The sequence below is a fragment of the Brienomyrus brachyistius genome, chromosome 1 (genome assembly GCF_023856365.1).
Source record: "Brienomyrus brachyistius isolate T26 chromosome 1, BBRACH_0.4, whole genome shotgun sequence".
Classification (NCBI taxonomy): Eukaryota; Metazoa; Chordata; class Actinopteri; order Osteoglossiformes; family Mormyridae; genus Brienomyrus; species Brienomyrus brachyistius.
The window spans coordinates 49,531,852-49,555,893 of NC_064533.1; the positions used below are offsets into that span (position 1 = coordinate 49,531,852).

The 24,042-nt window shown below is 44.2% G+C and overlaps 1 protein-coding gene across 3 annotated transcripts; it reads left to right on the forward strand.

Annotated features, from left to right (window-relative positions):
- Positions 1 to 9,190: 9,190 nt before the first annotated feature.
- prpf40a (PRP40 pre-mRNA processing factor 40 homolog A) lies at positions 9,191 to 22,939 on the forward strand. 3 transcript variants are annotated; one of them, XM_049012732.1, is made up of 27 exons: positions 9,191 to 9,262; positions 10,785 to 10,865; positions 10,983 to 11,105; positions 11,748 to 11,831; positions 12,569 to 12,596; positions 12,694 to 12,716; positions 12,883 to 12,954; positions 13,587 to 13,697; positions 13,971 to 14,091; positions 14,485 to 14,509; positions 14,953 to 15,186; positions 15,365 to 15,473; positions 16,413 to 16,477; positions 16,592 to 16,756; positions 18,024 to 18,132; positions 18,326 to 18,476; positions 19,044 to 19,177; positions 19,436 to 19,571; positions 20,033 to 20,124; positions 20,252 to 20,368; positions 20,597 to 20,734; positions 20,917 to 21,012; positions 21,120 to 21,206; positions 21,560 to 21,653; positions 21,739 to 21,800; positions 21,897 to 22,076; positions 22,240 to 22,939. In XM_049012732.1, the coding sequence occupies exons 1-27, from the start codon at positions 9,260 to 9,262 to the stop codon at positions 22,327 to 22,329; spliced, it is 2,730 nt and encodes a 909-aa protein (XP_048868689.1). In that variant the 5' UTR covers positions 9,191 to 9,259; the 3' UTR covers positions 22,330 to 22,939. The 3 variants fall into 3 exon arrangements, with proteins under 3 accessions (XP_048868689.1, XP_048868690.1, XP_048868691.1); XM_049012733.1 differs by having other exon boundaries at positions 19,436 to 19,550; XM_049012734.1 differs by lacking the exon at positions 10,785 to 10,865 and having other exon boundaries at positions 9,240 to 9,262.
- The last annotated feature ends 1,103 nt before the right edge of the window (positions 22,940 to 24,042 follow it).

Consider the following 24,042-nt stretch of genomic DNA (forward strand, 5'->3'; position numbering starts at 1 on the left):
AGAGAAGTGAACATGGAGACCACCATCTGCTCCTTGGGGTGGTCTCCAAGAGCACTTTTGTACACCTCCACGTTCCATCACGGTCTGCTAAGAAGGGGATCCTTCCTACCTACTGCCATCCAGCACCTCCAGCCAGCGTGTCACTCCCCTCCCCCAACCATAACACATGCCAGGGTAGCATATAAAGACACGCTGACACTCTACATGACTGTATAACTGTGTCGGCCTACATCACATCTTAATTCCTTATTAACTTATATCTATTTCTTCACTATACCTTTTATGCACTTTTTCCAATAACTGAAAAGGATACATAGGCCTAACAAATGCCATATATTATAAATAAGTTCTCATTTCCACTTTTACTGCTTTGCTTCCTTACAGCATAATAGGATTGACCCTATTAACTCGTGAAATCTTTTGGGAAATCTGTACAAATCTAAATTCAAATTTCTGACACAAACATGTATCAGTTACTGCAGTATGTGGCTCGAAATGGAGGCAGCAGGTTGGTACGACCCATGAAGATGGTCTGTGTAATTCAATAACAAAATCCGATGTTATGAGGCTGTATAATTTTCCATATATAACTTCCTCGGTTATAAAGATAATTTCCTAAGCTACTGCAATAAGGGCACCGATGCATTCGATGTAAGCTATAGACATAAAGCTGTCCGATAATTCAGTTTATTGTTTAGCAGCTTTACTTGGAGATAATAAATCATCATGGGTTCAAACACATGGTGTTTAAGCATATTTGCATAGAAAGAGGGTGAATTAATCAGTTTTCTGAAGCTAGAATTAATAAAAAAAATCAAAGGGAAAGACTCTGGGAAATTAAAAGAGGAGAACAAAAGAGCCAGTTTGTGCCAGAGCTCATCATGCATGCAGGACTGGCGACCCTCAACTGCTGATTGACAGACAGGCTCTGGTTGCTCGTTAAAGTTGGGAGCAGGTGGCCCTAAGTGAGCGATACAAAATCAAGGCAGGCGTTACATCACACTCAGTGCAGCCAGGTATCCTGCTATTATTTCGGTCCTCAGAGTCAAGCCAGCATACCATTAGTCGTTCCCAGAAGCGCAGAGTGAAACTCCGGCAAAACCTTTTAATCTGCGTGCCGTCTTCCAGAACTTGTTATTTTTTAAAGAGCTAGTGCGTCGCAATCTTGAGTTGAGAAAACAAAAAGCGGAGACAGGAAATCGCTGTTATCTGCTACTCGCTGAGTTTCTCCCCCATTTAATGGTTTGAGAAACCCTCTGGTGCCGGGATGCTGCATTCGATCGACCGCGGAGACGTCATAACACAGGCTTTTAAGCATTAATCTATATCATGTAGCAAACACATACCATTAAAGTGTCCTTGAAAATACCTCTCAAAGAGAAAAAGATGGGATGTTTAGATCACTATCTCATGGAGGCTGAAATTTATCTTGAGACAGATCAGAGCCTATAAAACTGAGCCTGTAAGTGCATTGACTTAAATGCACTGTGTTTTTAATATGCTGCATTGAATTGTTTTCTTGATATCCTGTTTGCGTTCCTATGATCCTCGGCCATCTTTCCACAACCTTCATGGATCAGTTAGCAACTTCTGGAAGCAAGTGCTTTGAAAAAAGCAGCCTCTGCTTGCATGCTGTCTCAAAGTTAGTCACTGGTTTTAAATTTTCGACAACTATTAGCATAATCTCACCCAGCATGCAGTGCAGGCAGAACTTATCTTACTAATAATGACTAAATGTGACCCATCCCCACGAAATGAGTCTTAAGTCGCACTGGTAGAACTGCACCCATAAAACTCATTTCGTGGTAATGGGTCACAAATCATCTGAGAATCCATACCTTTATAAGACTACAGTAACCCTGAATTCACCCATGATTTACCTCACATGCAGACTAAATTCAGTGATGATAAACTCACAGATGATAATGGTCACAGCATATCAAAGACTGAAGGTAGCCACAATATGGCGATCCACTGATAGAGTACCCATAATTCACTGTCCACAGCAGTAATATGGCTCCTACAGTAAGTGATGATTCTTTCATCTAACATGGTTTACTAGCAGTAGCTCAAATACCGACATGGTGACAACTGACCGTGGTTGTTTGACCTTTAGGAAAAGGTTAATGACTGGAAATAGATTTTATGGCCTTCATGGTGATTGCAGGAATGTCGTTTTCATCTAATAAATGACTTCAGTCAGGGACATAGTGCTGTAGGAAGAGCTTTATAACTATTGAATAAACAGTTAGAAGATGGATGAGTGGACAGAGAATCTAGCATCTGTGATTATGGGAGTATAGGGCATTTGGGAAGGAAAAACACAGAATTATCGAAATGCTTTCCATTTTTTAGAGAGCAGTGATGAAAAGTCACAGTAAGACAGAGAGAGAGAGAGAGTAAGAGAGAGAGAAAGAGAGAGAGAGTCAGTAACCCTCATGTAAATAAAGCACAATATAACTCCCATTTGTGGGGAATTTTATTGGTATCAGACGAGAAAAATAATTCAGCATAATTATCATGCCGTGGCCTGACTGATGACAGACGTGCTTGATGCTTCCTGCTAACTGCCTAATTTTATTAGCTAGCGACAGGAGGCAGAGCCTCTAACAGGTTATTGGAAAACGTGCAGAGCGTGAGCTTTCAGCAGTGGCTGCGTACCAGAGATGCTAAGAGGACAAACGCAATGCAAGCTCTCATCAGTAGCATGATATTAAATTACATTTCTTTAGAAAGCTCTTCATTCTTGTTTCTATACCAATTACACGAATTCATAAGCCAACATAATCTGTTCTAAAGGAAGAATGTAAGTCAACATTGTAGTTAAATTTGATCTTCTACCTTTGTTTTACTTTTTCAGATTTCGTATTTAGGGCAATCTATTGGTGTTCCGACCACTTTTCCCAGTAAGAGTGACAGTGGACCTGGAGCCCACCATAGGCAGCATAGGGCAGAAGGCAGCCTGGGCGGGATGCAAAGTTTCATAGCAGAGCTATTGCAATTAATGCGCCTCTGAAGAAATGAAGTATATAAAACAAGAGCCTAGATAACAAGAAAAAAGCAGAGGTTCTAATATTCTGCTTATTTTTGTCAATACTATGAGTATAAGTGGAGAACATGACAAGTGCTGTGCTGAATAGATTCATATTTAGCATGAAAAGCTTGAGCTCCACGACTGCTAGAGTTAGATTATGACACATTCTTCAATTAATTCTCTCTTTAATTGCAGATGAAGCAGCTGATACATTTTCATACTGCATACAATGCCATGCGTATTACAATATTTGATTTTATTACTAGCTAGAGTCAATGGGGATTACGGTAATTTAATCATAGTCATTCCTGGCGTATTTAAAAATAAATTATGGGCTGGAAAAAAAATGTAGACTCAATCAGGAGTGAGGAAAGCAATGAATATGATTGCTATTCATGAAATCAGACAGCCTTTCAGATCATGTAAAACTTACCTGCTTTTCCAGTAATCAAGAAATGAAGCCAAAAAATTGAGATAGGCCTGCTTTGGAAGATCGAGACAAACTGATAACCAGAATGAGGTGTAATACCGGCTAACATGTGAGGTTTTAATCCTGAAATGTCAGTTTAGTTCCGTAATGGGGAATACCAGAATGCAATAATGCAGTCTGTGAGTTATTTACATTTGTGTGTGTGTAAAAATAATGACAACACAAGAGCTTTTGGACCATAACTTAAACTCACGGATAATTCTTGTTGTTGTAACTCTTATGACGGATGTTATTGACAGATGTGTTATTGGATATTTTTCCTCGAATGACCTTATGTGTGTTTATCAAAATGACCTTTATTAAGCTGTGGCAGAGCACCTAAGCTCAGGAATACGAAATGAGCTTCAGAGGCAAACCGATAATAATGCGATTAAAAGTTCCAAAACGTTCTGCCTTCTGTTTGCTCGACGTGCCAAACAGCTTTCAAACAAAATTAAGCTTGTATCTTCCCTATATAAATTGTGCATTTTAAGACTTTAGTTAGCTTTTCTCTGTCGACCCATAAACTATTTAGCACTTATTCTTTACTTTTGTTTTTTATCTAGAGTTACAGCTAGAGTTAGCAGGAAGAATATGCAGCAATACCCTGGTGGGCTACATACAGGCAAACCGAGCACCTGGAAGAAATATTCCCAGTGGAGGGGCGCCATTCTTTAGCAGAATCAATATGTCCCCAGCTGGAAGAAGTCAATAACTCCCCCCCCCCCCCCAGGATGAATATGCTTTTAGGGACACTGTTCTTCATGACAGCTTAAGTCACTGCAGCTGGGTTGTGATTACATCATTTTGACAACTGTGGAGTGAGCTGCCATTTTATTATCCCTGCAGACAAAATCAATAAAACTTTTTCTCAATCATCCATGTACTGCAATCTGTACCACTCCCCCCCCACCGCCAGACCCACGTCTCTGCACAGAGATTTCCACCGCCGAGGTCCGGGATAACTAAAAACGACATGGGACATGGTCACGGAACATTTGGCCGAGATGGCGGTGGGCCGGAAGGCGGCTGCACAGCCGATCGATGCGCAAACGAGGCATGATGGGTAATTATTTAACGCCCCATCATTTGTCTTTAGCCTTTGGTTACGCTTGGCACTCAGCATAAATGCAGTTTAAATCTATAGCTGATGTTTCTTAGATGAGCACAATCTTCTGTTAATCGGACCATTTAAAAACGAATTTGAATATTTGAGAAATTATATACCGAACAGAAGAAATTTACAAATGAGAGACCATCAAGCTCGCTTGGGGAAAATTCAGCTAATATCTCAGAGTTGTTAAAATATTATCTAGCTCTGATTTAAAGGAACCCAGGGTTTCAGCTTGCACTACACTAGCAGGAAGACTATTCCATTCTCTAACTACAAGCTGTGTAAAGAAGTGCTTTCCATCTATGTCCACAAGTTCTTGTACTTGAACTAATATTGAAGTAATTGGTTGAACAGCATCCACCTCCTTTCACTTTAAATGAAATAGTAGCTGAGGTGGGAAATCGGTCATGAAACTAAAGTCACTGAAACCTTCAAGGAAGGTGGACAAGCCACACTAAATCCAGCATGTAATTTGCGACATTATAACACTTATAATATTACAATTTTATTGCATATCTAAGTGTTTGATCCAAATGTATGTATATTTTTTATCTTGGTGCTAAAAAGTTTGTGTAAAAATCAAGTGAATATTGTACAGCATAATATGGCTGTGATGTGTGTCAAGATTAGAAGGAAAATGGACTGTATGTGGGCAAATATAACATTAGAACAGAATCAGATTGTGACTCAAAGGGTTTAGGCCAGGGGATAGAAAAGCAAAAATCATCTCAGGCCTGATTTAATCTGAGCGCGACTACTTGTGGCACTGCCTGAAAACTGATCTCCAGCCTGTCGCATCTTCAGTCATTTCACCAGGAAGGACAGGTGAAAATCGCATCATCCCTGTCTGTAAATGTGGTTGACATATATTTGAATATATATTTAAAAATGTAAATGGGTTTTTCCAAGCATTTCCAAGTATTACTTTAGGGCGAACAGCATCCCACCATATTTGTTTAGATTATTGTCTTTGAACGTATGAAATGCATGACTACAAAAACAATTCATATAATGTAATTATAAAATAATAGTAGAACAATGCCACATTAAAATACAACTTTAAAATGTCTTTAAGGCATTTTCTACAAATAAAAGTGATTCTTCAAAGACGCAAAGTGTCATATAACCTGCTCCTTCAGTCAGACTCCACCAATATCTCCCTCAGTAAGACCTTTCATCTTATATGTTTTGTTTCGCTTTGCCCTCAATGCACTAATATGCCAGCAGATGAAACTCTTAAAGTCCTACTTCAAACAGAATCTTCTTTTACGACACATATTTTTTGTACGCATAAAATGTTGTGAACTCTGTTTTTATATGATTAATCGGTGGTTCTGTAACTCTTACAACAGCCTGGGGCTGGATTCCTCCTCTTAAATCTACTTTCTGAATTTCCTGTACCTTTTTTTAGTCATTAAACAGGAACCCGCAAGAGAGAAAAAAAAACCCTAAATGGAAAAGTAATTTCTGCCCTCTGAAATGCGTGCATTTGCTGGGTCATTTAACGCATCTGGTTCTTTACCACACGGTTTAGCAGGTGTACCTTGTGACCTCATTTTAGCCAGACAGCTGTATGACACATGCTCCTGTTTGCTGCCGTTATTGATGAGGGATGTGGGGGTGGTTGGCCAGGAGCAGGCCGCTGGCGAGCGATGGAGACTCGCAGGGTTTGATAAACGAGGCTGCCTGGAAGGAGGAAAGCGTGCTTGGCAAGATCCTGATGTCACAGGCACTGCCGTCGCTGCCCCCACTGCACGGGGCAGACCCAAACATGCAAGCTCATTTCATTACTGAGGAAGCACTTGAATTGGTTTTCTGCATTATTACCTTCAGCTGCACGTCTGGACTCTGCTGCATAAAACACGCAATCTCTGAGAGACTGGCTTCTCCCCTTCCCCCCCAGAGAGACTACCCTGTCCACAGACTAAAAGTCCTCATACCAACAGGAAAGCCAAGACACATTGATAGCCTGCTGAAAACTGGGTGAAACTGAGTCACACCATGTTGTGAAACAGCACTTTAAACATGACACCCACTACGTCTCTATTACGTTTAATCTAGAATGCAGGTTTCAGGTTTTATTGCTGCATATTCGAAGAGTACAAATGTGTGTGCTGCAGAGTTCTGCTATAACTTAGCATTAGAAGGCGCAGTGCAACAATAAATGAGAGTGCAATAGTTTAGTAAGAGAGTGCAACATCATAACGATTGATTACGATTCCACATAAAGTGGTTCAATTCAATGGTTCTGGAGAAAACATTACTTCAGGAAATGATGCAAAAACGACAATAAGAATATTAAGAAGTCGCATAAAAAACATTAATGGTGCTCATTCATAAGATTATGCTGCAGATAATCTGATCTGTGCACAGTCACATACGGATACAACAATGAATGAAGGGACTTGAAAAATGAGTCCTTTCTGGTTCATTGCCATTTTATGTGATTTGCATTGCACAATGTCTTTCTGTCTTTTAAATGGTAAACTGACTCCAGGAAATTCACACATGCACGTGCATGATAACCACTAAACAGGTGGTCCTATGCAACCCTGCTACTGCAACAACCTCTCCTGATCAGGCGTAGCTTACCCCATTTTCTGAGAAACACTGATTGACAGGAGATCAGCCTGAGTACACTGATACAGAGAGACATTAGAGTCGCATCTCAAATAAAATCTTGATCCCACCTTGTCCCCATAAATATAAATATAGCAAATCGCATTCTGAATATAGGCAGGCTGACATTGCACAAGATATCACATTGTTTCACATCTAGAAAATCTTCATATGAGACAGAAAAGTCCTAGAGCTGTCAGCCAGATTTGAGGGGGCGGGTGACCTTTGCTGAATTCACCAGGCCAATTTCCATAATCCTTTGATGTGAATTTTTCACTGGCACTGAGATCACAGTCACAAGATGAAAGGCAACTATATGGACTGCACTTATGTTCTTCAGATTTCTTTTTGACTGAGCAACTCAAAGGTGTACAAATATTAAATATAATATTGTTTTATCTCCTGAAACAGGTAAACTGGCATAATGTGCCCCAAGCCAGGAGAAGAGGCGGGAAAATGATGAGATACATACTCCACGATGATCGGGTAGCGTGTTTCTTTGCATTAATCTGCAAGTAATCGTAAAGGTATTCAAATGCTGTCATGCCACACATAAAATACAGATAATTTCACATAAATACTTTATTATGCTTTCTGTCATTATTGAGGTAATCCATCTGTTACATGTTTAAAGTGACTGCAGTCCATTTGTGATTGATCTTTTGTCCCCAAAATAATTTATAGGTTGCAGATTCATTTTAACTTTAGCGTTTAGCAACACTACACAAAACTACACACACAACATAAATTTCTAAGGGTAAAGATGACCATAATAGTTATATATGAATACATCTTCACACCACTATATATTAGACTGAACATTAAGTGATTTTTCTATCATAATTGGGAGCAAACTGAGCTTGGAATTCCAATTTTTAAGTCCATATAACCTACACAAGTTTCTTTTGTAAGCCATGTAATGTCCATGTACAAACACGAAGATGTCTGTAATTGTACATGGTACCAGAGGTTGGTGGGTTTCTTTGAGCCTGATTAAGGTAGGGTTGCAATGAAAACATTCTGGCAGGGAATGTTCCTGGCGGGGGGGGGGGGGGGGGGGGGGGGTTTGTGCCAGGAATAGAATTGAGAACCACTGCCCGAGGACATGCTGGAAGATTCCTATGGTGAGGGAAGCTGAAGGAGGAAGCTTTCGGGGTAATGATTGGGGGAGGATCCTAGAAAGGTGAGAATTTGATCACAGCAAAGGTATTCTGGAGAGGCCATTGGGTGACACTACTGGGTGGCCCCACATTTGTTTAATAAACCATTTGACCCCCCAGGAAGGGGATACTGGACCTTTCTCAGGCTGCACTCAACCAGGACTGGAAAGTGCTGACATGCTCTGGGGATATTGTGAAATTATGGAAAGAAGACTTCGAGGAACTCCTTAATGTGGTGAAAATGCCCTCTCACCCTGCAACAGTACTGGAAATCTATGTGCATCACAGTTTATCACTGCGACTGAAGTTACTCTGGTGGTTGTTGACTTCCTTTATAAATACTGAATCACACCAGGTTTTATAAGTGGTAACTGATTTATGTTCGGACAATCGCCAAAACAATATTAGAAAAATGATAACAGGCAGCAATTGTATTATGTATCAATAAATATTTCAAATACCACAATAAATCGCTAAATTCTTGTTAGAACATGTAATATCCATTTTCCTCGTCGAAGATTCCAATCAAAGTCACACCTATGACAATCAACGTATTACAATTCATATTCTACGATTAATCTAAAACAGACTTTTTTCGGATATATCCTTTATTTGATGAAACTCTGGCGGAGCAATTCTTATTACCGCCACACAAAGCTCGGGTTGTCAACCCCCGCAGCATCATTTATATTAGTCGTTGATTGGATGGATGTAATGTCAGTCATACAACGCGCGAATTTTATTGGATCACTGGGAAGTGTAACGCGGCTGGTTTTGAACTTTGCACTTTGACCCTAAAGAAACAAGCCAATCGGATGACACGTTAATCCGAGGTGGAAAAGAAGGGTTGTTCGGTGTTCAACATGGTGAGTAAAGTTTGTAGCTTGTCGGCTAGCTAGCTAAACATGATTCTTTCTAGCATTTTAGCAGTAAATTCATATTTTATTATATATTATAAAATAAAACGGTAAACTTTGTAGCCGTAGTCTGTTTCGGTCTTTTTTTGAAGTCGGTTTCTGTACTATTTTCGGTTTAAAGATTTCTAATTGTATAGTTAGACGGCTAACAAGTGATTCGCTATTGACTTCATTCAAACTAAAAGGTGTGATATACTATTGTTTTTTGCTGCATTTGTTGGAAATTTAATAAAATGAATAACTGAATCTTGATCTAAGATCAGATCGGCTGGATTTAGATATAATTCTATAGGTATATGTATCATGTAGGCATGGCATCAAGCTAATGAGGAAACAGCAAAATTAACTTAATAGATGCTACCCTAAAACAGTTTTCCGTTCTTTATACTCGCCTATATATCAAATGTCCCTAGCTTTAAATGCTGATTATTAACATATGGAAATCTAGTAACAATAAAACGTTATTTTACCAGCCAAATAGCACTGATTAGTTGCTGCATCAGTACGACCGGTGACTGATGTGTATTCAGAACAGGGTTGAAGTGTCATGCTCTATGTACATGAAGATTTCCTGGAAGTGTGAAGCATTTAACAGTCGAAGATAGGTGGTTTACCTTAGAAATTCACTTTTAAAATGGAAGCAGGACATTTAAATCCTCGTCAAAGATTGTAATCAAAGTCACACCTAAGACACGGGCGGCGTGTGGCTCAGTGGGCTAAGTCTCTGTGTCTGTGATCGAAGCCTGGGCTCGGCTTATCTGAGGGTCCCTTAATTAACCCCCCAGCTCCCTGGGCTCTGCTATGGGTGGCTGCCCTTCGCGGCCAGCTTGCTCTCACCTTCACAGAGCAAGCTGGGGGGCGCATAAAGAAAATTCCCCCAGGGAGCAATAAAGAATCTGTTATTGTTGTCGTTAATTTTATTACATTTAAGCGGAATACAAAGAATCGGTTAATCGTAGTACCGCGGGAAACAAAGTACAGAGTTAAATTCTACGCGGTATGTGTATTAAGAGTGTCTTATTGAAGGTGCTGTAAATAACGCGGGCGTATCTGACTGTGGTCAGTAATAGGTATTGGCTTTGTGTATCTGACTCCCACACATGTTACCCGGGAAACTGTGTAAAACTCATGTTAACATTCTGGATAATGACAGCCGCTTGTATTTTTAGGGTCACTAATACATTAATGTTGACAGTCCGATCTGTATCTTTACTGAGAAAAACGGAATAAATTGAAGTATGGCATACAAGTCAAAGTTGACCATTTTTAAATATCCGTTTGTATTCGAGTACCAAGTGTGGGAAGGTTATATACGTCACACTACACGTGGCAATGGACAGTTACGGTTTGGCTTTATCAGTAAGCAAGCAGCCTTTGATTTTCAGTGAAAATCAGTCGATGCTTGTATGCACATTGGGCCGCACAGTCTACAACTGTAGTCCTGACTTTCTTTATCTCGTATTCACGACAGTCGTCGGCAGATGGTGGTAATGGCCCCGGCCAGCCTGCGCCTTTTCCGGGTGTTCCCCCATCTGGCATGCCTCCACCGTTTGTAAGTGGCTGCTTTCGGGGTGGATGGGATCGGATGTGGTGGGGCGGGGCTGGGGGAGGTCACGGTAAAAGCAAGTTGCCTGATGAGTGCCCTGTTCTTCTTGCTCCCTTTCCTCAGATGGGCCCACCCGGGATGCCGCCCCATTACCCGCCTATGGGGATGCCACCAAGCATGGCGCCCATGCCCCCCGGCATGATGCCCCCGATGATGCCCCCGATGGGAGGCCCGCCCATGGGGCAGGTGAGAAACTACCACGCCCTTCCCCAAGGCATCACTCAATGATGTCAGACATATGCCTCAGTCTGCTAGTGGAGCGACACACTTAGTTGCTAAATTGAATAAAAAGTAAATGTCTGAGTGCAGCCCTGAGCTGAGCTTAAGAACTTCAGCTGACACGTGGGCGACTATGATAGATGTCCATCATTATCGATTCTACCCTTGGCCAAGCAATAAAAACGGAACCTGGCGATGAAGGATTCTAATATGGAATATATTCATTTAAATGGATGAGAAATTCAATTAGTGAACAGAAGTAGCTAATAGTGGATTGACTCCAGTTGTGAATAATGGTTGTCTGTTAAGCTTCGCAGCTTGACTTTTTCTTAATTAGAAGGTCTGCTTTGGGAGGTTTAATGTGTTGCTGTGTGAGCATCTCAGCACTGTAGGTGGTGACGGGTGACTGCGATCTGAGACGTTCTCCGGCTGTGTCTGTGGCTCACCCTCCGCACGTCTTTCTTTCTTTATACCTTTTGTGTACAGGGTGCCAAAGTGGGCAGGAGGACTTCTAGACTCTGATGAATATCTATAATATCCCACTTGGGATCAGTAAAGTGCATCCGGCCCCATCTCATGATTCTTTATTGCTTTTTAAATATGTATCAGATGCCGGGCATGATGCCGCCTATGATGCCAGGAATGATGATGCCCCCTCGGATGACAGCCGCGGCCATGCAGCCGACGGGACCGGTAACGTGTCCCCCTCCCCAAACCCCCCCGGACAACGCTCACACCTTGCACGAGAGACCGCAGTAGTTTACTAGACTCTGGCTATGTTCATCCCACTGACAGACACTTTCCTCCTTGCATGTCTCCTCCCCCCCTCAGCTGAAATATAAGGTTTATTTTCATCTTGATGTGTTGCTTTAATTAAATTGAGCCGCTGCCTTCTTAGAGGAGAGATGTATTTCTTGGCCACTGGAGTAACTGCCATTGAAGCCAGTCCATCTTTTCCATTGCTGTTGGCTTTTTCTCGGTCCTCTCATCCTTTACACTGTCTCAGTCCGGCCTGTTGTAAACAAAAACAGTTTGTACATGCAGTCCATCTGCGCTCAGTAGGGGTGATTAGAGGCTCATTCGGTATTCTGCGGTCGTGTTTTGTTCCCAGGCTGCAGTTGTGCTCTATGCATCACTGCGTCGTTTACTGATGTGTGGTAGCTCGGCTGGGTGTGACCTGACCACTGATTTGTCTGTGTATTTCTGCATGTGCTCCACGGTGAACCGGGTCTAAATCATGACTAGTATTGTAGTAAGCGACTTGCATAAGTGTTTCTTTGAACTGAACCGTTGCCTCAGAATTAGACACATTTGTAGATTCTTTGTAGAAGAAAACTGTCTGTCGAGATCAATATAATAGACTGTTGGCAAACTGAAGACGTGTTTCCTTAACTTTTTCTGATCGTGGGTGAAATATCGTTTCTCCACAGCCGGGTGTCAGCCCAGCAGAGGTGGCCGGTAAGCCTGCTGTCTATCCTCCCTTTGTTAAACATAAGGAGTACTTTCGCATTTCGCTGACTTTCGTTTCTTTGTCCTTTTTTTTTTGTAATTTCAGCTTCATCTGCTTCTGGAACATTGGTAAGTGCCTGAATATGACGTAATTAATTATGACTGGATACATGACAAAAGTAATGCCGCTGGCAGACTTCTGTCACAGTAACGAGGAGTTTTGTGTGTGTGTGGGAACGGCATGTTGTTTCCGCTTAATTTTCTGTCTTTACTCTCTCCTTTGTGCTGGAATCAGACGAGCAGTCCGGCTGTGAGCACCATGCAGCAAGGTGTAACAGCCAGTCCAAAGGACGAGCAGACAAAGAAGGTGAATTCTCACAGTCGCCTCTCCACTGTAGTGTTAATCTGCCCCATCCAGGAAGAGCAGGGCGTGAGGCTGGGGGGAAGAGCAGGGCGTGAGGCTGGGGGGAAGAGCAGGGCGTGAGGCTGGGGGGAAGAGCAGGGCGTGAGGCTGGGGGGAAGAGCAGGGCGTGAGGCTGGGGGGAAGAGCAGGGCGTGAGGCTGGGGGGAAGAGCAGGGCGTGAGGCTGGGGGGAAGAGCAGGGCGTGAGGCTGGGGGGAAGAGCAGGGCGTGAGGCTGGGGGGAAGAGCAGGGCGTGAGGCGGGGGACCCCCATGGATGTTACAGCAGTGCCTTGTAGGCCACACACTCACACACACACACACACACACACACACACAGATACAGCCTTGGAGGTTGGAGGCCACAGTGCTACAATCTATATACATTTGAAGTATGTATATAGATGCAGCTGAACAGTTATATTAAGGCATTAGTGTTCAGCAGTGCTCAGCTGAAAATTCAGGTAATTAAGAGGCAGTGGGCTGTACATGGTCTTGAATTTGCTGTATGAATTTTGCGATGACACCGGCTTTACGCCGACATCTCGCCGAAGCCGCCCCGGCGCAGGCCTGGTAACTGATGCTTCGTGCCTCTTCAGAAGTCGGTTTGGACGGAGCACAAGTCTGTGGATGGGAAGACGTACTACTACAACACAGAAACTAAGCAGTCCACCTGGGAGAAGCCCGACGACCTCAAGTCCCCGGCCGAGGTAATCAAACAGCCTTAAGCGATTCCACGTCTCGGGCGGAATCATCCTGAAAACAAGATTCTAGCTGCTAATTGCCTCCACTGCTGCCAGTGAACCTGCCCTTGTTTTTAAAATGCAGTGCTGTGTTCACGGACTCTGTAATTTAACGTAGTTGTGTAGTAAGACCCTCTCGCATGCTGCATTGCCTTGTACTGTTGGTAGAGAGCCTTGTCTTTTGTGTTAGTTAATAGTTTTGAAAATTAGTCGGTAATTCGGAAATTGTTCTGTTGCCAGCAACTGTTGTCCAAGTGCCCCTGGAAAGAGTACAAGTCTGACACTGGGAAGCCATATTACTACAACTCTCAGACGAAGGAGTCCCGCTGGACCAAGCCGAAGGAGCTGGAGGATTTAGAAGGTGAGACCGACCCCCCCAGAGAACGCTGCTGGTTTAGTCCCTCTGCTCATTTGCAGCCCTGCTGGATGCATGGGTTGCAGGGCAGGTGACGGAGCATGGTGGACCTCAGCAGGAAGTTCCCGCTCACTGCTCATGGCCTGCAGGATCATGCTGACTCTGTTCGCCTCATCAGGAGCCTCCCTTTGTGTCCCTTAAGCTGCTTAATTGCTCTGAAAGCGCCTTCTTTTCCATTTTACCCCTGCTGCCCCAGGGCAGCGTTCTCCAGATTAAATAATGGATCGATTCTGTGATGCGCATGAGGACGGTTAATCATGGCATCTGAAGCTGGGTTAATGTGTGATTTGATGCTAACTGGGCTAACTTTGATCTGTTTTTTTTCCCCTGCCCCCGCAGCTATGATAAACAGTGAAGAAAATGGGTGAGTTGATGATTAGATCATGAGCTGCCTTTCTGAATAACTACCATCTGAACCGTCTAATCAGAGCACATTTTATGGATTTTGTAAAATGCAGGTCCAGAATAGACTGGGGTACTTTATTGATCCCCATGAGGCAATTGGGTAGCATTCATGTATCCCAGCTTGTTCTCCATGACAGAAATAGACTTTCATATGTATAAAGGTAAGAGTAAAATTCAGAGAACAAGGTCTGTGAGCATGTCTCTTGTACAGCTGGAGTTTAGGGCTTTGCTCATCGACTTAATGATAACATGATGGGATTTGAACCAACAACCTAACGGAACTTAAGCACAAACCCCTAACCCAGTTGCACACAACCTGTTAGCTGGACAAAAATTTGTCGTGTAGGTAGCCTAATATAGAAACCTGCGAGCGCCCCATTTTTATAATGAAATGACTCGTAGGTCCACGGAACCCGCTGTCAGCACGGCCCCCACGTCGGTCACCCAGGTGGAGAGCGTTGTTGCCGTGACAACCACAACGGCTACACCAGAGACGGAGACCATCGCTCCGGCTGTTGTTGAGGAGCAGGTGCCTCAGGCAGCAGTGGTGACGGCGACTGTGCCGGCAGCCGAAGTCAGCACAGAGACGCCGGTCAGCTCCTCGGAGACCACACCTGTGGTTGAGACCCCCGTCAGGTAACTAAGACCCCTCCCACAAATATCAGTCTTATGGCAAGTAGGGTTCTTGGGTTTCGGACAGATCCACATAATGACCCTGCACACCATTTATGTAATCAGCTGTCTAACACGTATTCAAAAGGCCCTGGTGTGTTTGGTCTGACCTTGGGTTTGATTCATCGCTTCCTGCTTCTAGTACGGATACCCCTAAAGAGGAGGAGAGACCTGAGCTCGTGAAGAAGGTCTACAAATGGAATACGAAGGAGGAAGCCAAGCAGGCGTTCAAGGAACTTCTGAAGGAGAAGGTGCCCACCATAGATATTGGAGTGTGCTTGAAGCTGCATAGAAGTTCTTCCTGCTTTAGGGCATTTTCTTAAAAACCTGCAATGCCAAGTGAACTGTCCGCATCTGGTGTTTTCAGAAATGCAGTGCGTTCTTAAGTAGATGCCGAGCTTTAAAAATGGACTTAGACAACCAGACCGTGACTGCATCTGACCCCTCATTAGCTTTGCATTATTTCTGTTGTGTTCTGCAGTGTTTCCCTGCACATTTGACCTTTAATGTTCACGGGGTTCCTCTCCGTGAGGCATTTGGTTCTGTGGCCGGTCCTCCTCTTCTCTCTCAGGTCTTAATTTGTGTCCAAATACTGAATTAATATCAGATGCAGGCTCAGCGAGGATTACTGCCCAACTGAGACACGACTTATTAGATGGTGAAATGTTCAAGTGTTTTCCTTTCAGGGCTGAGCTAAAAGGACAATAATGTAAGGCCCTTCTCCTACTGCATCGAGTTAGGAATAAGTGTTTAGCCCCGCCCACCTCCACCCAGGACAGACTCCTAAACTGCTGTCCTTAGGATTGGGCAGTAGCCAATCTTTCATACCGCCCAAACGTTATCGTGGTGATCAGTGGTGGTGGTAGAGTATTTTGACGGGAGTTTCAAGAGCAGTGCTATTCTGATATTTTGAGATCTTGTGATTTAAAATTCGCTGGGGGACAGGAATACAATTTGCTCAGCAAATTTTGTCGCCAAGACTTTGAAATACTGTGGTATACCCAAAATAATGTGGTATACCCAAAATACTGTATAATACTGCCCCAGTCCTAGTTCCTCTTAGTATGTATGGAAAGGATGTGACTTCTGTTGAGCCATTTTTGGGTCTTTGACTGATTTACACAGATTCCAGTGTACATGCAAGTATGGGTTCATATTGCATTTAACCCTCTTTCCCGCGTCCATTATAGGGAGTCTCCTCCACTGCGTCTTGGGAGCAGGCAATGAAGATGATCATCAACGACCCTCGCTACAGGTACCCAGCTTCTCTGTCCGGGTTAAGCTGATGACCCACAGGGGCTGGAACGTTTCTCTGTACACTGGGGGCACCCCTTCGCCTCACTGTGTGCTGTCTGGCATGTCGTTAAAGCGCACTGCCCAAGCTGAGCGAGAAGAAGCAGGCCTTCAACGCCTACAAGGTGCAGACGGAGAAGGAGGAGAAGGAAGAGGCCCGGATCAAGTACAAGGAGTCCAAAGAGACGTTCCAGCGCTTCTTGGAGAACCATGACAAGATGACGTCCACGACCAGATACAAGTAAGGGCATCGTGTAGCCGCAAGTGGGCCTTAGTGGCTCATCATGCGGGTCTATTGGTCATTGCTAACATTTTAATGATGTCAACCTCTGCCCTAACCAATCAGTGTTCCTCTTCCTCCCTCGTACCGACCCCTGCCTCATGGTGTCTTCCTGCTGAATTCTCATGCTTCTGACAGCCTCTGAGGCTGGGTTGTGTCTGTCCCTGAGAGCTGGGGTAGCTGTCAGACTCGCTTCCCCTTCTCTTTCTTTCTGCTACGTGGGCTAATCTCAGAGATCGGTTTGCCGTTGGTGCCAACCGTAGCTCGAGGCCCTCTCTGGATCCCGCACAGATGCTTTCAAAAAGTGCTAATTGTTGCATTCTGGGAATCGCTGATGTGCCACGGTTCTGTTACTCTGATCAGTGATAGTCTTTCTTCTTCCTTCTTTTACTTACTTTCACCTTCTTCCATTTCCTTTCTCCTCCGTTCTTTTTCCTTTTATCCAGTGCATTATTGAATTTGTAGGATGTACTTTTCCTCTCCTGGAATTAAAGCATCCTCTTCTCCGATGACTTTGACCCCTAATGGGTAGTCGGACACACCAGCACCCCCATTAGCCTGGAATCCCGTGTCTGACGAGCGGCTGGACCGCAGCGGCGAGCCGCTCTCTTCTCGGCCCGAGCGTCTGATTGCGCTGTCGGTGCCTCCCAGCCTCCGCTCTGATTACCCCGGCTTCATCCAGGCACTCTGTTGGAAAGCCCCGCACTGTAATTGGAGGCTTTAAGTTTAGCTTTCTGACAGCAAGGTTATTTGTCTTTTGAATGCTGGGTCTTCAGTAATGTTTCTCCTGGGTTTTGCCTTTTAGTAACAAATGGTTTAATTATCCTGTTTTCAGACAATTCCGCAAACTTGGTAAATATTACTTGAACACATGACTCAAAACCTAATGTCCCCAGTTCAATTTAGACTTTTTTTTTATTTATTGTGGTGTTACTGCTTCAGGTATCAAGTAATATGTTCTGAAACGTTGATATGTCAGTAGAAATGCGTGCTTGGTTTTTTGGTTGTAAAAAATAACTTGGTAAGCTTCAGCCCCAAAATATAGATGACGGATTTTATTTTCTTAATTAAATCTGGTAGCGTGTGGCTTTTAAAATGTGTTCTGCTGTCATCTTGTGGCAGAGTTGCATACTGCAGCTGTAACAAATCACTGAGGTTAAACCCGGAATTCATTTAAAATATGTAAGATGAGGGTTGAATCTTTAATGGAAGTGTCTGTCAAAATCAGGAAGGCAGAGCAAATGTTTGGAGAGTTGGAGGTGTGGACGACCGTTCCTGAGCGTGACCGACTGGAGATCTATGAGGATGTCCTCTTTTACTTGGCCAAAAAGGAGAAGGTAGGTGCAGACAGCTACCAAAATGCATGCATCCATCCAGCCACCCAACCTCTTTCTGCAGCCTATAACTTGGTTACTACTACTTAAGCTGCAGATTTGTCTCTTCTTTTAAGTGTGACTTTAGTACTGTGTAGTACTGACACTGACTTATGACATTGAGCGGTTATGTCATCCGTGTGTCTATCCTGTGTAGGAGCAATCGAAGCACTTGAGAAAACGCAACTGGGAGGCCCTGAAGAACATCCTGGACAACATGGCAAACGTGACGTACCGTACCACATGGTCAGAGGCCCAGCAGTACCTACTGGACAACCCCACGTTCGCTGAGGATGAGGAACTGCAGAGTATGTCCCCCCCCCACCCCTCCAAGCCTCGCAAACAGCTGTCTATGCTGCCTCATCCTCTGCTGCTTTGAAGTCAGTGTGTGAACTGCCCGGTCATGCTTTCTGAGAGGAGTATGTTCTCACTACGCCCTAAAGGTCATACCATACCATGCAGGAGAACTCGGGAGACTGGAGCACTGCTGGGACAGTGCTGGACAGCTTAACTTGCAAACACCAAATAAACCTGTAGGGGGAACTTCCATGCTTTTCCCTGACCAGTGTAGATCCTGGTTATCCCCTCACATCTGCTGAGGGCCTCATGATCATTATCTTGTCTTTGCTGTACTCTTAGTTCGCTTCTGGCAGATGGTACGGGGCAAAGTCCAAGCGCAGTATGTGCTAAAGGATGTGAAAGGGCTGATTTTTATGGAAACGCTTAAGTAGCTAAGTGTATGTGTGAAGGATCCTGGGATACGTGTAATAAAAGGTGGTTTTTAGAAGATGGAATCTACCTTTCCTCCCATTTCCTCTCATACTTTCCTTCTGTCTTTTTTTTTGTGACTACTGATGTTCTCCTCGGTTGACCAGACATGGACAAGGAAGATGCCCTTATCTGTTTTGAGGAGCACATCCGTGCCCTGGAAAAAGAGGAGGAGGAGGAAAAGCAAAAATCTCTTCTTCGGGAGAGGCGAAGACAGCGGAAGAACAGGGAATGCTTCCAGGTGAGAGACCTGGGACCTCTGTTCACTGCATGGCACCATGGCAACGGTTACTAAGCATTTCTGAGGTGACTAAGTCATGTTTAAAACGGAGACATTTATCTATTATACAAATTATGAACTGTAATATTTCTAACGTCATGAATAACTATAATAGGTTTAGTGAAGTGTCTGGAAGTTTTGTTGTAATTTTCTAATACTGCTGTTTTGGCTAGAAACTGGAAGTTTGATTTCTGCAATAAAGCACGTGGTTCTTTGCAGAAATTTCTGGATGAGCTCCATGACCATGGGCAGCTCCACTCAATGTCCTCCTGGATGGAGATGTATCCTACTATCAGCTCTGACATCCGCTTTTCCAATATGCTCGGCCAGATTGGTAAGATGGTCATCCCCACAGGCACGTTGCTTAAAATACTTCCCATTAATCTCAGTCTGAAGTCAACTTTTGCATCATATTAACATGTCAACCAGATCTATAGAACTGAGTTTGGGTACAGAGGAGCTAACATCCTTCTGCAAATCTACAGTTATTCAGCAACTGTTTTTGGTTTTAGTTTATACTCTGTTAAAATGGTACCTCTTGGTAAAACCAGTGCGCCCTGAAAAAATAATGTTGATGTATGATCTGGAATAGAATGTCGAAATTATGCTTATGGTCCTAATAGTATGGAGAGCTAAAGTTCCTAGAGGACCTCTTTAGCCTCGATAGTATTGACTTAATGTGATGGGCAGCCAAGCCAAGAAGCTTCCTGTTTGATGTTTTTGAACCCTAGTCTTCAACTTTGCCTGCTTACAGAGAAGTAGCTTTTGGAAGATCTGCAGAAATGGCCTATTATATTTGTGATGTTTGTCTTTTAGGGTCTACGCCTCTGGATCTGTTCAAGTTCTATGTGGAGGATCTGAAGGCACGTTATCATGATGAGAAGAGAATCATCAAGGACATCCTGAAGGTGACCTGCTACTCTTGTGGTGTTCATGCCATATATATATATATTTCTGCCCGTTTGTCTGGTCAACCTCTCCGAGGTCCAGTTGGGTTTGTATCCCAATGCCTCCATTTACACCCTGTTCTTTCAGGACAAAGGCTTCAACGTGGAGGTGAACACCGCCTTCGAGGACTTTGGCTCGGTGATCAGCTCTGATAAAAGGGCGACGACACTTGACGCCGGAAATATCAAGCTCGCCTTTAACAGTGTAAGTGACCCAGTAGGTGACGAGGACCCATGCAGATATGGTGATACTCTATAGCCAGTAACGTTATGAACCTCTAGGATGAATCCAGTGTTTCATCCAGTAATGAAGCTACTGAGGTGTGGTTCCTCAAAAGCATGACATTTTGCTTATAGCCAAACTTTTTTTTTAATGATCTGTTGCTCACCCATAACATATTAATGGTGTGTTTGTGCCCCCAACTATCCGTAGTTACTGGAAAAAGCAGAAGCACGAGAAAGAGAGCGAGAGAAAGAGGAGGCGAGGAAGATGAAGAGGAAGGAGGCCGCTTTCAAGAGCATGCTGAAGCAGGCCACCCCACCCCTGGAGCCCAACTCCACTTGGGAGGGTGTATGTGTCTGCTGTGCTCATTTTGGAGTCAGATCCCCATCTTCGTATTTTAATTTATTCACAGGATCAGTCTTGCTGTTTACCCACAAAACCCTGCAGAAGATTACTTGAATGCATTTCACTGGTTTTAGAATTTCCTGCCTCACGATGTTTCTGTAATGTAACCTAATCCTTCCCCTCAGGTCAGGGATAGATTCCTGAAGGAATCAGCATTTGAAGATATCACTCTAGAATCCGAAAGAAAGAGGATATTCAAGGACTTCATTCATGTTCTGGAGGTAACGTCGCCCAGCGTCGGCCAGCTCGAGCTACTTGGAGGTTTTTCCGCTGCCTCTGCATGCATCTCTGCTGGCTCAGGCGCTCAGGTATGAATTTGTGTCTCCAGCATGAGTGCCAGCACCATCACTCGAAGAACAAGAAGCATTCCAAGAAGTCGAAGAAGCACCACAGGAAGCGTTCCCGGTCCCGCTCGGTAAATTCGCTCTCTGACGTTCTCCACTCGGGTCCATCTTCAGTCATGGCAGCCATTGGCTTGACACTCAGCTACACATTTCTCTCTCCATATTTGCTTTGTTCCATCACCATACAATCTGGTTTATCGAAACTGCAAACTAACTTTATGAGGTTTGGAAAACACTGAGTTTATTCACTGAGTCTCCTGCTTAATCAGATACAGATTTGATCCCAATGGAAAATCTGGTTTCGCTACCCAGTCTCTACCCTTGATCAGTCCTCGCTAATTATTTTATGCACTCGGCGGTGTCACTGCTGAAGCCGTATCAGAACCTCACTAAACAGCGCTCTTCATGCCCTCCTTTTCTCCAGGGGTCCGAGTCAGAGGAGGACGACTATCACACAAAAAAGAAAAAGCGTTCGCTGTCCAAGTCCCCCTCGGAGCGCTCGTCCAGCGGCGAGTCCGGTTAGCATGTGCTCTCTTCTATAAAAAAAAATCTCTCATCAGGCTTCAAGTGATTCTCTCATAACCGTAAAAGGGTCTGTTTCAGAGAGAAGTTCCAAAAAATCAAAGAAGCACAAGAAGAAGGGAAAGAAGAGACGACACAAGTCTGTAAGTCCCCCCCCCCCCCCCCCCCCAATCTGTGAAGTTAGGGTGAAAGGTATCAGTTTGTAGCGCATGCTAATATTTGGTATGGCGACTGTCCAGGGCTCCCCGGAGTCCGAGGGGGAACGGGAGAGGAAAGGGCGAGACAGGGCCCGAGAGAGGGAGCGAGAGCGCGAGAGGGAAAAGGAACGGGAGCGGGATAAGGAGAACGACAAGTCCAGGGGGAAGCCGCGGGTGGAGCCCAAGCCCAAGTCCCCCAAAAGGAAATCCGCTAAGGAGGAGGTGAGCGCTTGTCCCTGTCGGTCAACCACAGACACAAGCTTACCATCTCTGAAAGGAGCACCTCTGAATGACTGAGCACTTGTTAGGCAAAGGGGAGAGGTTTGTGGCTCGATTTCATGCTGGTTTTAAATTTCTGCGTGCCCCCCCCCCCCTTTCACCCCAGGGTGGCTGGGATACCTCAGGCAGTGAGCTGAGCGAAGGGGAGCTGGAGAAAAGGAGGAGGACTCTACTGGAGCAGCTGGATGCCCCCTGAGGCTCCGCCTCCCTCTGCCCTGCTGTCTGCATTCCCATCATTGAATGATGATGTAAGAGCCATGCTTTGGCTGTTATTAAAGTTTTGGTTAGTTTAATACACAGAATTCTGAGCCCCTGAAATGTCCATGCACCACTCTTTTGTTATCAACCCCTCCTCCCCTCCTTTTTTTGTAGGGAAACCCCTTTTATCAGTAGTTGTACATATTTGAGTAGGAATGGAGCCTTTTTGACAATTGCAGAGGCCTCAGACCAATACAGATAAGCATGTTCTGGGTTATTGATGCGTCACATCCCTTACCCACAAACCCACGTATCTCCAGTTACTTTGCACTGCCGCACAAAGTGCTGACTCTCCAGGGAAGATGGCTACTTCCATAGGGGGGCAATTGATTCTTTTTAAAGGCAGTGAATTTCTTGTACTTTTTTTTTTTTTTTGTCACAAAGTGCCAGAGGTGAACTTATCTTCGTCCGTCTGTCAGCCATGTTGTTCCTTTTGATTTTTGGCGTCAGTTAAATGGGGCTTGAGCTGGAAGGCAGTTAAATCTGTGTGGCGCTTGTGGCTTCCTTTTAAATCATTCTGAAACATTAAATAAAAGCCTAGAACCGGGGACTTGTTTTGTTTTATCCTCCTCGGACCCTTCCGTTGACTCACTGACTGCACCTCGATAGTACATCTTTCTGATTCTCCATGCAGGGGCACGGAGCACTTCACAGGGGCCCTTGAATACATACAATTATGTAAGGAGAAAGTTTAGCTAATCCTAGAATCGCCCCTGTCTCCACCTATACGTTCTAAGTGTTTTGACTGGTTACATTGATAGGTTTGTCCTGTGTGTGCAAGGTTGCCACGTCCCTTAAAGGTCTATCTCCAGCTTTGCGGTTTTTCATGATGTAAGAGCATGAGGCATGTGATTAGGTACAAAATGAAACCACGGTCACCTGCGTGTTTGCCTGTTGGATGAAAGAATGTTACGTTTATATAGACACCAAGCAATTTACAGAACCAATGGGGGAGCCACTTCAAGTACCACCACTGTGCATCACCCACCTGGATGATACAACGGCAGCCGTCCTGTGCCAGTATACTCACCGCACAAGGGGCAGGAGGGAATTCACCAATTAGACATAGGAGATGATTAGGCCAGCTGTGATTGGGCCACAATGGGCATCAGGGTACCACCCCTACTCTTTCAAATGATGCCCAGGCATCTTTTAGGACCTCCTCCGAAGGACGGCACCATTTTTAAAGCCCGGTGTCCCCATCACTGGGGAACTGGGATCCACACAGTCCACAGGATGACCTAATTCTTTAGGCCACACCAACTCTTTTCGTGCAGCCACCCACTTTCCTAGTTGGTCTCCCATCCAAGTACTTAGCTTCAGGTGGGTTACCTAGTCTGAACTGAACTGAATTGACCTAAAGCAGACCCACTGCACCTGATCTGGACAATTACTGACAGCAGAATTGAGGATTAAAAAAAAAACTATATAGTCAGTAACTAGACAGGTGCCTTGTTTGTGAAACATAGTTTGTAAATTTAAGTAAAAAAAAAAGCAGAAATTAAATAGCAGGCTCACCTATACATTGCCATTGGATAACATTTTCAACCTGCGATTCGAACTCCGTGACAGTGTGCAGCTCAACAGGTTAAGATGCTATGGCTATGAGGGGAAGGGCGCTGGTTCAAATCCCATGGCGAGTGAATTCCAC

Excerpts from the sequence above, each read along its gene's own strand:
- prpf40a (XM_049012732.1), top strand. Across the intron at positions 19,572-20,032 it reads TAAGATGGTCATCCCCACAG|GGTCTACGCCTCTGGATCTG; the intron begins GCACGTTGCTTA and ends TTTGTCTTTTAG. Across the intron at positions 21,654-21,738 it reads CTCGTCCAGCGGCGAGTCCG|AGAGAAGTTCCAAAAAATCA; the intron begins GTTAGCATGTGC and ends GGTCTGTTTCAG.